At 31.8% G+C, this 14,360-nt stretch overlaps 1 protein-coding gene across 1 annotated transcript; it reads right to left on the bottom strand.

Annotated features, from left to right (window-relative positions):
- Positions 1-4,283: 4,283 nt before the first annotated feature.
- Positions 4,284-13,907, bottom strand: LOC145270820 (uncharacterized). Its single transcript, XM_080126397.1, has 2 exons — positions 13,797-13,907; positions 4,284-6,170 (listed from the first exon to the last, which is right to left on the bottom strand). Exon 2 carries the CDS (start codon positions 6,005-6,007, stop codon positions 4,886-4,888), a length of 1,122 nt encoding a protein of 373 aa, XP_079982523.1. The 5' UTR covers positions 6,008-6,170; positions 13,797-13,907; the 3' UTR covers positions 4,284-4,885.
- Between the last annotated feature and the right edge of the window lie 453 nt (positions 13,908-14,360).

Below are 14,360 nucleotides of genomic sequence, written 5' to 3'. Positions count from 1 at the left end.
ATGCCACAGTATAATTTCTAATATAAGCAGAACAACAAAAATTGCCACAGATATTAGTTTGTTTTTCTACATAAGAACATAAGAGTTACACGTTTCTTGCATAATGCATCTCTGAAGATAGTGTTTGTAGAAGATGCAAAAATTTAGAAATCAAGCTGCATAATCTGGAAAACGCTTTCCTTTCAAAAACAATTTTCTGGCTTCAAGTTGTGAAAATCGGATGGTGCAAGGTGATGCAGAGTAAGTGCATGGCAGAGGATTTCATAGATATCTCCGCTTCTGATCTCAAACAATGTGTGTTGTGCATTGGTGTGATATTTTGCAGGGGGGATATTTGCTGATCTGGGCCAACCTCTTGATTTTTATAGTTTACATATACAGCGTGACCCACAAAAAACCGTCCCAATTTTAATTGGGCCCCGTTTCTTAGTGTTTTCTCCGAATGAAATGAAACTTTGGTCATAACTAGTTTATTATATTCAAAACATCAGATCTAAACACTAGGGTCTTTGGCCTTTTTTCTCCGTTGACTGTAAAATTATCAGAAAAACAATTGAATGTCCTCTGTTTTTTGGGGGGGTCACCCTGTATTTCCTGAAAACTTAAGCATAATAAGCTCCTGTTAAAGTTTCCTGTGGTGTGCATGATTTCAAATAAGATAACTGATCACTGCATGACAGTTGACAGGCTCCATTTACACTTAACTAATTCCAAACACTTGTAAATCAGGAACAACAATTATTTAAGAGTTGTAATTTGCCACACGACCAATAGAGATATAAATCATTGCATATACAAAATTTCTTCTAGATCAGACAAACGGAAGTGGTTCAAGGCCATTACTTATTGAAGATTCCTTGTATTTAAAAAAAATCATGCACAATAAACATATATATGAAAACAACAATGATATAAAAGGCTAAAACCTTAATTAGATATTTAGACATAAATACTTGATATAAAATATTATTGAGATGTATTAAATTTTTAAAAATAGAAAACTCTGGTAAAACGTTTTATTGAGATGTGTTACATTTAAAAAAAATTTAAACTGGTAAAACTTTTTATTGATATGCATTAAATTATATTTTTTTAATCTGATAAAACGTTTTATTGAGATGTATTAAATAAAAAAATACCGTTAAACTGTTTTATTGAGATGTATTATATTTAAAAGAAATAAAAATCGTTAAAACTTTAACTCGGCATAAAGGTTTATGTTCTTTTGCATGGTTTTAAAGATTTACACGAGAATAAAAACTTTGTAAATTATTAAAACAATCAAAGTATCATATTATTTTCTATCGTTTTTGCATGAGAAAGTAACACAACTTTTTAACACAATAATACCAACACACACATAAAACAAGAATACCAAAAATGGTTTTTAACTTTTTCAAAATTTTATCATTTGTAAATGCAACATACTACCAGATGCCAGACATTCACAAAATCTCAAAACTCAACAATTTTGTGTTCACATGTTTGTCTAAAGCCGATTTCATATAACCAGAAGAGCTACATTACAAAAACTATTTTCAGTTTTTCTTATTTTACTTTGAAGGAAAAATCAAACCTTACTTGGCTAGCATGTGCGCATGCTACAAAGGGTCGGTTGTGTGACAATACTATAGAAAGAAAGCTTAAAATGGTTTAAATCAATTAATTTTATGAGTAACAGTCATGACAACGATGCAAAATGTCGACATTTCTATGCAAAAGACAGGTGAATTAAAATTGAAATTAAATCAAATTAAAAAAAGACATGTACCGAATAGATGACGAGTTAAAAGAAAATGTGCTACGTATGTAGGCATGTGCAAGTAAACTTGAAAAGTGTTGGTTTCGGAGTAGGAGTTTTTCGCAACAGAATGTCGTGATGTGCAGTTAATAGTTTTGATAACAGAATGTCGAGTTGTGCAGTTGATAGGTTTGACAAGAGGGTATCTTGTGGATTTGAACGTTTTAAAAACAAAGTGTAAAGTTTTGGAGTTGCAAGTTATGATAACAGAATGTCAGATTTTTTAATTGTAAGTTTTAAAAATGTCGAATTAATCTGATGTCAAAGTACTCAGAAACCAAAGGGCTCCTAACTGTGGCTCACACTTGAACTCTATATGAGATACATAGATATGTGTATGTTCTATTAAAGTTCTTTTGTATTCAGTATATTTTTGCATATGACACAATAAATGTTCTATGCAAATGTCTCTTGCACTTGGTTCACAGGTATATTTGCCATGTATTTTTAAACAATTCTTTTGTCTGATTTAATTTCCTCAAGTTAAATTCTAGAGTTAGAAGTTTTGACAACAGAGTGTCGAGTTGTAGATTTGGACATTTTGAAAACAGCATGTCAAGTTTTGGATTTGGTAGTTTGGCAACAGAGTGTATATGACCCAGCAAATGTTCCTTCTATGCAAAGAATCACATACTTCACAGGAATGAGGTTTATTTTTTATTCAATTATTTTATTTAACGGGTGTGGCGCATCCAAACTTCATCTTATACATTTCAACCGACAAATAATTTAAAATTTCTGTCTCTTTTTGAGGAATTGTTTGAATCTCTCTTGCACTTGGTTCACTAGATATATTTGCGAGGTAGTGTTTACAATGTTTTTTTCTGATTTAAGTTCCTCCTTTAATTACTGGAATACGGATTTTCTAAAAGATTACAGTTCTTTTCTCTGTCGTACATAAACCCTGGTATTTTGTTATATTTTTCTCCCTCTGTTTAACCAAATAATATTGAGGACATTAACTTCTAAGGTTGATTCTTTCTCTTTCTTGTCTCATTTTATTATGTCAGCTTTAATAGCTTTTGTTTCTAAGCATTTAACTGAGATATGGAGTTAAAAGGTTTGACAACAGGGTGTATTGAGGATTTGGACGTTTTGAAAACAACGTGTAAGTTTTGGATTTGCATGTTTTGATATCAGAATGTTGAATTTTGGAATTGGAAGTTTTAAAAACTGAGTATCGAATTTAGCTGATAAGTCGAAGTACTCAGAAATCAAAGGGCTCCTTACCTGGGTCTCACACTTGAACTCTATAAGAGATATATAGATATTTCTATTTTCTATTAAAGTTCTTTTGTATTCAATATAATTTTTGCATATGACACAACAAATGTATGCAAATCTCTATTGTACTTGGTTCACCAGGTATATTTGCTAGGTAGTTTTTAAAATTCCTTTGTCTAACCTGATATTAGTTGCACTACCCTCTTTTAAACCAGTCTATAAAACCTTCCTTATTTATAAAGTTCTGGGTGAATAAGTCCAGAAAATATTTGTCATGCTATTGTTTGGCTCATTTGTCCAATTTTCTGTATGGAAGTTCTGGAGTATTTTAAAAACTCGTTTTGGTGATTTCTGTAGCAAACTTGTTTTCTGATTCTGTCATATTTGTAGAACAGTCTTTTGCAAATAGTAGACTCGTTTTGGTGGTTTGTCTTATTGTTGAATAATTAACATTGTTAAAAGTTAATTACTTATTATCGATCTATCTGTCTATCTATTTATCTATCTATTCAATGATATTCTTAAAATAGTTTATATTGGAAATAATTTATTGTTTATAGAATAAAGTGTAGCAATGGGTTTTAGCTGAAGATGTTTATATAAATTAGCGAGGTAAAATATAAAAATAACCTTGAACATGCGTATGTGACAAGGTCATGTTAGAGATATGTGTGCTTTTTAATCATAACGTAACGGAAGTAGACTCTTTGTGAAGACCATTTGAGACAACAGAAACAAATTTATATTATAAAAATATAGGGTTTTGTGGTTTCACAAAAGAAGAAAAGATGTCTCAATTGGATGGTGTTTGGTCATTTCATGTTTCATCGCGGATATCAGCAGGAAGATAAAAGAACTCTTGAAGAAAGAAGGTATGAAGCATATTTTATTCTTTTTATTTATGAACTGTAAGATATACCCGTGTGATGACTCTTTGATACAATATGACTCAGTTTATACGTCGATATCTAATCCCCCTCCCTAAACAACATACATATGATCTACACATTTATCTGATCCCATTATAAGAAAACATCTCCAGACCGTTCAATACTATATAAATGTTTTAATATCAAATCCACCTCATCTCCCTCCATATACAATAGCTCTTGCTACGTGATGCCGGTGTACAACTTATACCAGGTATGTGTTTTGGAAGATCATCAGATATTGTTTCTCATATGTGTTAGCATATGACACCATAAATCTGACTTCTGTCAAAAGGAACCACGTACTTCACAAGGTTTATCTCTTTTGTTTTTAATTTTCTTATCACTTTTTTCCTGGGGATGGGGCATTCTATCAGATGCCAAACATTCTCCATTAGTTTAGTTACTCCAACCAAGATTTTTTAAAGATTCTAACGTCATTTAAGTGCTACACTTTGTATTTCTTTTGCACTTTATTCATCGAGTATATTCGCCAGAATATTTTTGAAATTATTTTAATTAGCCCGGTTGCTCCTATGATGACTAAGCTAATGCATATATTCTTAAGATTCCGGGTTCTTTTCATGTTATACATAAGTCCTTGCTATTTTATTTTTTCTCTGTGCTCTGTTTAGGCCAGCATCATTAAGGAGGCTTACATCAACTAGGGTTGCCACATTCTCCTTCTTGCCCCATAAAACTATGCCAATTAAACAGTGTATCATTTATTTCCAACTGCTCTTTTTGGAACATGTTCCTAAGATTTGCTATTCAGGTTTTGTCGCTTGTGTTTCATATGACAAAAAAAATTTGACTCGAGTGCAAAAAAAGAACATACTTCACAATAATGTAGTTTCTATCCTGTATGTTTTTTCATATGACTCAACAAACTTGACTTCCTTTTAAAAAAAGTAAATCATACGTCATAGGATTATGGTTTGCCTCCCATATGTGTTTTCATATGACTCAACAAAGTTGATTTCCGTGCAAAATAAGAACCACATACTTCACAAGAATGTGGTTTCTCTCCCGTATGTGTTTTCATATGATGCAACAAACTTGACTTCCATGCAAAAGAAGAACCACATACTTCACATGAATGGGGTTTGTCCCCAGTGTGTGTTTTCATATGATTCAACAAATTTGACTTCCGTGCAAAAGAAGAACCACAGACTTCACAAGAATGTGGTTTCTCTCCCGTATGTGTTTTCATATGATTCAACAAAGTTGACTTCAGTGCAAAAGAAGAACCACATACTTCACATGAATGTGGTTTCTCTCCCGTATGTGTTTTCATATGATACAACAAACTTGACTTCCATGCAAAAGAAGAACCACATACTTCACATGAATTGGGTTTGTCACCAGTGTGTGTTTTCATATGATTCAACAAAATTGACTTCCGTGCAAAAGAAGAACCACAGACTTCACAAGAATGTGGTTTCTCCCCCGTATGTACTTTTATATGATTCAATAAAGTTGACTTCTGTGCAAAAGAAGAACCACATACTTCACAAGAATGTGGTTTCTGTCCCATATGTCTTTTCATATGATTCAACAAACTTGACTTCCATGGAAAAGAAGAACCACATACTTCACAGGAATGTGGTTTCTCTCCAGTATGCAATTTTATATGATACAACAAAGCTGATTTCCATGCAAAAGAAGAACCACATTCTTCACAAGAATGGGGTTTCTCTCCCGTATGGGTTCTCATATGATTCAACAACTGTGACTTCTGTGCAAAAGAAGAACCACATATTTCACAGGAATGTGGTTTGTCCCCCGTATGTGTTTTCATGTGACTCACCAAATTTGACTTTTCTGCAAAAGAAGAACCACATACTTCACAGGAATGTGGTTTCTCTCCCGTATGTGTTCTCATATGACTCAACAACTGTGACTTCTGTGCAAAAGAAGAACCACATACTTCACAAGAATGTGGTTTCTCTCCAGTATGTGTTTTTATATGATTCAACAAACTTGACTTCCGTGCAAAAAAAGAACCACATACTTCACAAGAATATGGTTTATCTCCCATGTTTGATTGCATCTGATTCCACAAAAGTATATTGAACTGAGTGTGTTTAGCTGATAAGTTTCAAATTTAGATTATTTCTATGAAGAAATTTAGTATTATTTTCAAACTTTTTCAATTACCAATGAAGAAAGGTCATTCTCATCAATTAATGGATTTCTGTTCATTGTTGCAAATTCTGGAAATATACAATAAATTTGAAAAAATAAAATTCATGTGGTAAAATTCAATTTATTATGTTTATTTTTATTAAAAATATCCACAACATTTATTATTAATTAAATTCAAAATAAAATGAGTATAGTATTACGCAATACTAGTTAGTTAACAAAATTAACTTGTTTCTATTGTCAAATACTAAACTTAAATTTTCACATTTCTTCATTTTACAAATTACTCATATTATTTCATTCTTCAGAATACTGTTCTCATCTCGTAGCATTAGCGATGTCAGCAAAAAATCCTATGTAATTTTAAATTTTATTTTCAATCTCACTGGGTATTGAAACTTAATATTTAATATTTAAGCAGCATAGCCCTCTTGGACTAAGAGTCTGCAATTTTTGGAGTTTTCCTTGAATTAGTCTGTGGCAATACTCTGGTGAAAGGACATGCCACTTCTCTTCAATTTTTCTCCAAAGTTTTTTCATATTTAAAATTTCATCATTGTGTTGATGTTGCTTGATGTAATGCCATACGTTTTTTATAGGATTGAGGTCTGGAGATTCTGCAGGCCAATCTGAACACGGAATATCATTCTTTTTAAAGAACATCTTTACATTGCCAGCTGTGTGAATGGAGCTTTATCCTGCATGAAGATGGTATTATTATCCAAATTCCGGCCAAAGTAGTGTAGAAAATTCTCAGCCAACATATTCAGTTAACATATTAATGAACTTTGGCGAATTAATTCGACCTTGAAAGCGAAATATAGGCCCTGGACCAATTGCACTAATAACGCCCACACCAAAACTGAATCTCTACCACCTTGCAACTGTGTACATTGGATTAATGCCGATTACTTTAGTAGATTACTACTTATTACTATATTATTTATAATTGATTGTTCCCAAATCGTGTTAAATACTATACTAGGCTTAGTAATTGATCATCACACAGAATATATACGGTTTGCTTAAGCCGGATTACTCTTTATTTTTCTTCTCCATTTATAATGTTACTACATCTCATAAGGGTACATAGTTTCCCTTTTATATCCGTATATATTCCGCATTAACTGATTTTTCAATCTCTCTCTGTCATTTTTCTATTTAAAGATATATTATAGGATTGAGGTCTGGAGATTCTGCAGGCCAATCCAAATATAGAAAATAATTCTCTTCAAGAAACATCTTTACATTGCATTAACTGATTTTTCAATCTCTCTCTGTCATTTTTCTATTTAAAGATATATTATAGGATTGAGGTCTGGAGATTCTGCAGGCCAATCCAAATATAGAAAATAATTCTCTTCAAGAAACATCTTTACATTGCATTAACTGATTTTTCAATCTCTCTCTGTCATTTTTCTATTTAAAGATATATAGAGTGTTATTAGAGTCTTTTAATGATGTTAACCCCACGTGGCATGACATGACTTGGAAAATAAAAGAGACAAGAATTAAATTGGTGTCGCTTGTTGAATGTGCACACATGCAAAGACAAGCATGGCAGCTGGTAGCAAACGTATTGAAGGATGGAGTAAGGTTGTCAGAATTGATATCATCAATCGTAAAAGTCAACTATTTCTTGAGCACAGCTAAAAAAGCAGGTCAAATATAGAGCCTAGAGAAAATGGCAAAAGACGAGAGGCTTACAGTCAATTGGCAATCAAGATTGCACAAAGTGAACAATTTTAAGAAAAAATTGACTGAACAACATCCGTTTCGATTCCTGCCATTTTTTGGACCATTTATTCTAACAAAGGACAAGGGAGCCTGGAAGAACTGTAAACTCACGATAAAGAAAAGTCCTGTAAAGTTTTGAAAATGAAAAAAAAACGATATAATAGATGACATTTGATTTTTTATCCTCATGTTTCTGCTAAAAAATATATGTATATACAAATATAATATATATATATATATATATATATGTATATACAAATATAAAATATATATATATACAAATATATATATACAAATATAAAATATATATATATACAAATATATATATACAAATATAAAATATATATATATACAAATATATATCTACAAATATAAAATATATATATATACAAATATATATATATATATATATATATATATGCATGTGATGCACATAACGATAAAAAACAGGCCAGGGTGATCGGATTGGTCTGCTAACCACAAGAGGCCAAGTCGGACAATTCATGAACATCTCATGTTAAACAATGAAAGTTTAACATGGGTAGACTTGAAGAGGTCCCTAGAGGACTACTATCGAAGACTAGTCAGAAAAGAGGTACTAGGATTCTTTATAGGGGGTCTCAGTGATAGGGAGGTGAGGACGGTTGTGATGAGACATGGGTCACAAGATCTACTAGAAGGCCCTAGCAAAAGTTAAATGGAAGATCTGGCTCGACATAAGGCAGGAGTTTGAAGAAAACCCATGGAGGTTCGTCACAGAAGACAATGGATTCTAGCTGAAATCATGGGTCCAGCCAGTCCCGAAAGATATAAAAGAGGACACCAATTAGAGAGTAAGGAAGTAGTACATAAAACTAGAGAAGTAAATAGGTAGATAATTAGATATTAGTTATTGTGGCGAGGTGGGTCATATACTGGGATTCTGCAAGAAGCGTATCCAAGGAAACGGGGGTGTTTCATCCTTGTGATGCCTGATAAATGATACAAGGGCATCGATGCACATAGTAAAATGGGCGCAAAACATTCCTTTTCAATAAGAATTCAAGGAGAGAATTATAGATCTCTGGTGGATAGGGAAGCAGAGGTGTCAGTAATAAAATGTTTAAAGCACTGCAATGAAAACATTAGTTTAAAAACAGCTAATAGGCCCCAATTAATTGTAGAAGGGCTCGTTCGATTAAAATTAGGATAGGAAGTCAGTCTATCCACAAAGACTTCTTTGTTACAGAGAATCCCAACACAAGTGTTTTACTAAACCACAACTTAAGAAAAATGGGTTAGGATGTACTTTGATTTAGAAACAATAAGATTATTTGATGAGTATATCGCTCTGGAAGATGATGTCTATATTTCATCAATAGTTCAGTTAGCAATGAGAATTACATAAAACACCAGTATCTGCATACATACTTGAGAAGGAGCTGCAAAATAACTAAGTGTAGTGTGACTGGTAACATTATCGAGATTACCATGAATGATGAAAAAAAGAGAAAACATTTGAAGGGAATAAAAATACCTTAAGAATTCAAGTTGGAAGTTGATATGTTGTTGAAGTAGAATAGAGTTTTTTCTTGGACAGAACGGATATGCTGGAGAAGCATATCAATACTGGAAGGCATGAACTCATACTGAGACGCCCGTATTGAAAACCACTAAAGCAATAAAAGTTGATAGACTTAGAGAATAGACGAAATGCCCATATTTCATCAATAGTTCAGTTACTGGTCATTGACGATATACTAGCCTTGCTTGGGTCAGCAAAAAATTTCTCAAAATTAGATCTAAAGTCAGGTTAAACTAGCAGCTTAAATTAAGGATGATAAAAAGAAAACTGTGTTCAACTGCGACCAGAGTTTATTTCAGTTTAATATGATGCCGCTCAGACTTACAAATGCATTCAGGGTCTTTCAATAATTAATGTTCATAGTTATGCATGGACAGCAAGATTATGCATTGCTGTATTTGGATGATATTTTAAGATCCTAAGATACGATCACATAGATAGGGTACTAGCCAGTTTATGTAATTTATTTTATTTTCTCAGATACGATGGAAAGTCACTTAGATCACATAGATAGAGTACAAGCCAGTTTACATAAGCACAACCTCAGGTTGAAAGCCAAAAAGTGTGAAGCTTTTTCGAGAGAAGTACAGTATCTAGTATTCAAAGTGAACAGAGTATAGAGTCAGACCTTGATAAAGTCAAATCGATAAAATTAACAAAGTCAAATTACCAATGAATTAGTAATGTCATTAATATCACGTCATATTATCAACGATTTATAAAAAAAATTCTGAGACAAGCGAGACTGAGTGAGGAAATATGCAAGGTTCCACTGGGAAAACACCTGCTAGTCTGCCTTTGATAGCCTTGTCATGATCAGAGGAATGGTAAAAAGGTTGAAAAACCCATTTACTTGTTATGACATAAAGTTATTGATATGCAGACGGGATGGTCGACTATAGAAAAAGCATACATGATATACTACGCCCTTAATAAGTTGATTCATTATTTGCATAGTGCAAAGTTTCTTATCTATACTGATCACAGACTGCTAGAATATTTATTAAACTTGCCTATACAGAATAGGAAAATACAGACATACATTACCTGAAATGGAAGGAAAATGTTTGTGTGGATCTCTTGTCATGCACCGTGGATTAGATGTTCAACGATAATAATAGATGGTAGAAATTACTTGGAAGTCATATAAGAATATCACTTGGATGTCCTATATTCTGGAGTGTAGATTTAAGAGGCTGATAAGGAAATTTTTAGATTTAAAGATGCAGATGAAGAAGTCGTCTAAAATGGAACAGAAATAGTTCATAGTGATAGAGGAGATATTATATTATTTGTCAAAACCCAACGATTAACTATTATTAAGGTTATATATCCTGTCGCATCATAGAAAAAAACTGTATGATGACAATAATCGTCATATGGGCGTGGAAAAAGTGTCTCTGGCCATCTTCATTTAAGGAGGTGAATGAATACGTAGGCAAATGTATTTCATGCCAAACCAGAAGTCTGAGGGAAGCAACAACCTTTTGGATATTTCTAGGCCCTACCCTACAGCTTCAGGTAACTAGTACATAGTGACGTTCATCGATATTCATAGTGCTTGGCAAGAGGCTTGTGTGGTCCATAATAAATTCCTCTCTCTTTATATATGCAGAATTGGTGTAGCATCTGTTGTTGGATGAAATTCTCCGCAGATTCGGGTCACCACTCCAGTTCTTAACAGAAAATGGGTCCAAAAATGTTAACAAAGTGATGAAGGCTACCTTCATCCATAACCGGAATAAAAATAATACAATTTTCACAAACGTTTTTATTCACTCATTTCATTTGCATCGAAATAGTGAGTTTGTATTACACAAGTGGCCGTCTGTTAGAAAATAGCAAGGCAGAAGCAGAAAATTTTCTGTTGATCTGTCTATTTGTTTATCTAATTATCTCTGTATCTATCTATCTGTCTATATAATCACCTATCTAGTGATGAGTCGACAACAGATTTGATGTAATTTTCGATGACATGTTATGTGTTCCAGTTTGTGCAAGCATAGCTGAAGTTGGATTAGAAATGTTCAGAAAGACAGATGAGATTAAATGTCACTCTGTGAAGGAGACGTCTCAAAATAGAAGCATAGAAGAAATCCCCAATCCAAAGATATAAAATCCTACACCGTCCAAGGTCCTGTCTTGAAGCATTCCTTTAAACAGATTCGAGCTCCCCAAGGACGTATGACAAACCTACCAGAAGTCCGTTACACAACAAACACAACATACATAGTAACACGTCAACAATAAAACCAACTACCATTTTAATTTTAATTTTTTTTTTGTTACACAACCAACACTTTAAAGCACACACATGCTAGCCAAGTAAGGAAAATTATTGCAAGAAAAACAAAAACAAGTTTTTGACATATAAAAAATACATGTAAAGAAAAAAACGTTGTGATTTATTCATATCATTTAGATTATTTGGACGATTGTTCTCATCTTAAATGTTATGTTTTCAATGTCTGCACAATAAATAACACTCAAGATGAGAACAGTAGTCTTAATAATCTAAATAAGACAAAGAATCATTCCTCATTTAAAAAAATTCAGAATCGTAATATTGTAATTTGTTTAAGAATCATTATTTTTTTTAAAATTTAGTCAAAGTTATTTGTAAGGTTTGTTGAATGTATTTCTGAGAGAACTAAAAAAATACAACATAATAAGTTTGTTTAATGTATTCTTTAAACAAAGGAACAGAAAATTTAATACCTGCATTTCCAAATTAATTAACAGGAAAACTGTTTGGTATACTTACGTGTGTAAACAATTTCTAATACATCGATCCCTCATATTGAAACTAATCCATGGCTAAATTCACAAAATTGGTTGAAAAGTCGATGTTTCCAAAATGGGTGATCGATTTACTAGCACTTTGTATTAAAAACAGAGCACAACTTAAAAATTGTAAATATTGAATTTTTTTTGATAATATGGCAGATTAGTGACAAGTAGACAGAAGCGTATCACTTTCCTGCATGCGTCAAACATTTTATTTTTTATTTTAAACCAGTGAAAAGCATTTAAAATTCATAATTTTTTATCATTGTTAACTATAAAGAAGTTGTTCTGGTCAATGTCTAAAATCTTTACTGAAAACGAATATATGCTTTAACAGTGGCGCAGAAAAATAGGTTTTATGATATGAAAACTTTTCTTTTTAAAAAGTGGTGTATCAGTTTTCATTATAGATTTAACGTAAAATGAACACCCACTTTATGGCAACCTAGTGAGTTGAGCTAAAAGTTTTTTTCTTCTAATTTCATCTTTTAATAAAGCCCGTGGATATTAAAGAACAGAAAAAAGAGAAAAATCTGTATACAGATGTGTCATTCCTTATGTTATCAGTGGTGACCATTTCTGCATGTGCAAGCATTTGCGTATTTTTGCACAAAGCAGTTTTCTGATTAAGCAGTGTAATTCCTTATGTTATCAGTAGTGGGCAATTCTTTACATTGTGAAATATTCGAAAAACGACTTCTTATCAACGAAGTTTAATGGGATATTCTTTTCCAGCTTACAAAAAAACTATAGAAATCGTCATGTTAAAGGTGATTGTTAAGGTCGAAAGTAAGTAAAAATTTACTAAAACGGCTTTCAGGAAGCCCCCCCCCCAATTATCATCGTTTGGCCTAAAAGTGGGTGCTCATTTGGTGCTAGTGCACTTATTGATCAGAGTTATTTTTAAAATAGTATTTTCAAGTTTAATTAAAGTTTTATATCTGTTTTTATTAAATTGTATGGTTAAAGTATAGAATACGTACAAAACACCCTCGTCTCCCCATGTTAAGAACGGCTTTCCAAAAATAACATTATTTCAGCATGGATCAATAAGTTCACTAGTACCGCTCATTTTACATAAAATTTATATTAAAAAGTGATTCCAATTATTTCTTCATATCATGAAATCTAATTCTCTGCGTCACTTCTGAATTATATATTCGTTTTTATTGTAAAGATTTTTTTTTTTGCTTTACGTCAGAGTCTACACATTGATCGTTGTTTTTTATGTTGAAGTATTGAAAATAAAATAATAGATTAATAATAATCCACTGAGAAATTTTTAAAAAGATGACAACAAAAACCATTAAACAATGAAAAACATTTAAGATTTATAGATTTTTTTGTCTTTGTTAAACAAAAAACAACATAATTTTAAAATATTTAAAATTTATAAAATTATTAATTTTTTCTTTAGTACACGATAAATAATTTTTTTTATGTTTAAGTCAGTATTGAAAACAAAAAAACATTGACAGCGAAAAGTGTTAATAAATCAACATTTCATTAAGATTATTCGCTTAGTAAATGTAGTTATCTCCCTTACATTTTTACGTATTCTGCAAATGCGCAAAAATTGATACTAAATTCATGTAGTAATACTTACGTTTTTGGTTTATAATCTGCTTTCGATTAACTTAATCTGTTTTTATAAAGGAAACGATTTTTCAAATGTGATTGACTTTACAAGCTCAACTTAACATTCAAGATGACGAACGGAAGAGCAAGTTCGCAGAAAACAAAATTGAAGAAGAAAAAAAAATCATTTCGAAATAGAGCCGATTTATTTGGTGAATGTCACGGATAAAATTATTATTATTTTATTTAATATTTTAAAAACAGATTACAAGTTTTATCTTTATTAATTCTATAATTCGTTGCACGTGCAATTTAATGGCGGAAACTGATAGTTTTTAAAGCCGCCTTTTCGTATTTTTATTTATTTATTTATGTTTTAGAATTCCGGTTTTTCTTTTGTTTTATTGTGTTTGAAACATTTAAGCCTATCTGGTGTTTGTGCAGTTTACTAAACACATTTAAAATGAAGATATTGAAAAAGAACCATATTGTACGTGCCTGAAGTAGTAAAGTTAATATGGAGTTAAAAAAATACGTGAAATGTTTTTACGGTGTCGTTAGAAACTTAACCTTAACTTGAAAGATTAATAAT

Source organism: Euprymna scolopes, chromosome 46 (assembly GCF_053919585.1).
Source record: "Euprymna scolopes isolate OS-2025 chromosome 46, ASM5391958v1, whole genome shotgun sequence".
Classification (NCBI taxonomy): Eukaryota; Metazoa; Mollusca; class Cephalopoda; order Sepiida; family Sepiolidae; genus Euprymna; species Euprymna scolopes.
This window is presented reverse-complemented; position numbering and strand designations above follow the sequence as displayed.

What these genes read in the sequence shown, in the direction of transcription:
- LOC145270820 (XM_080126397.1), bottom strand. Translation starts at nt 6,007, where the DNA reads ATGCAATCAAACATGGGAGATAAACCATATTCTTGTGAAGTATGTGGT.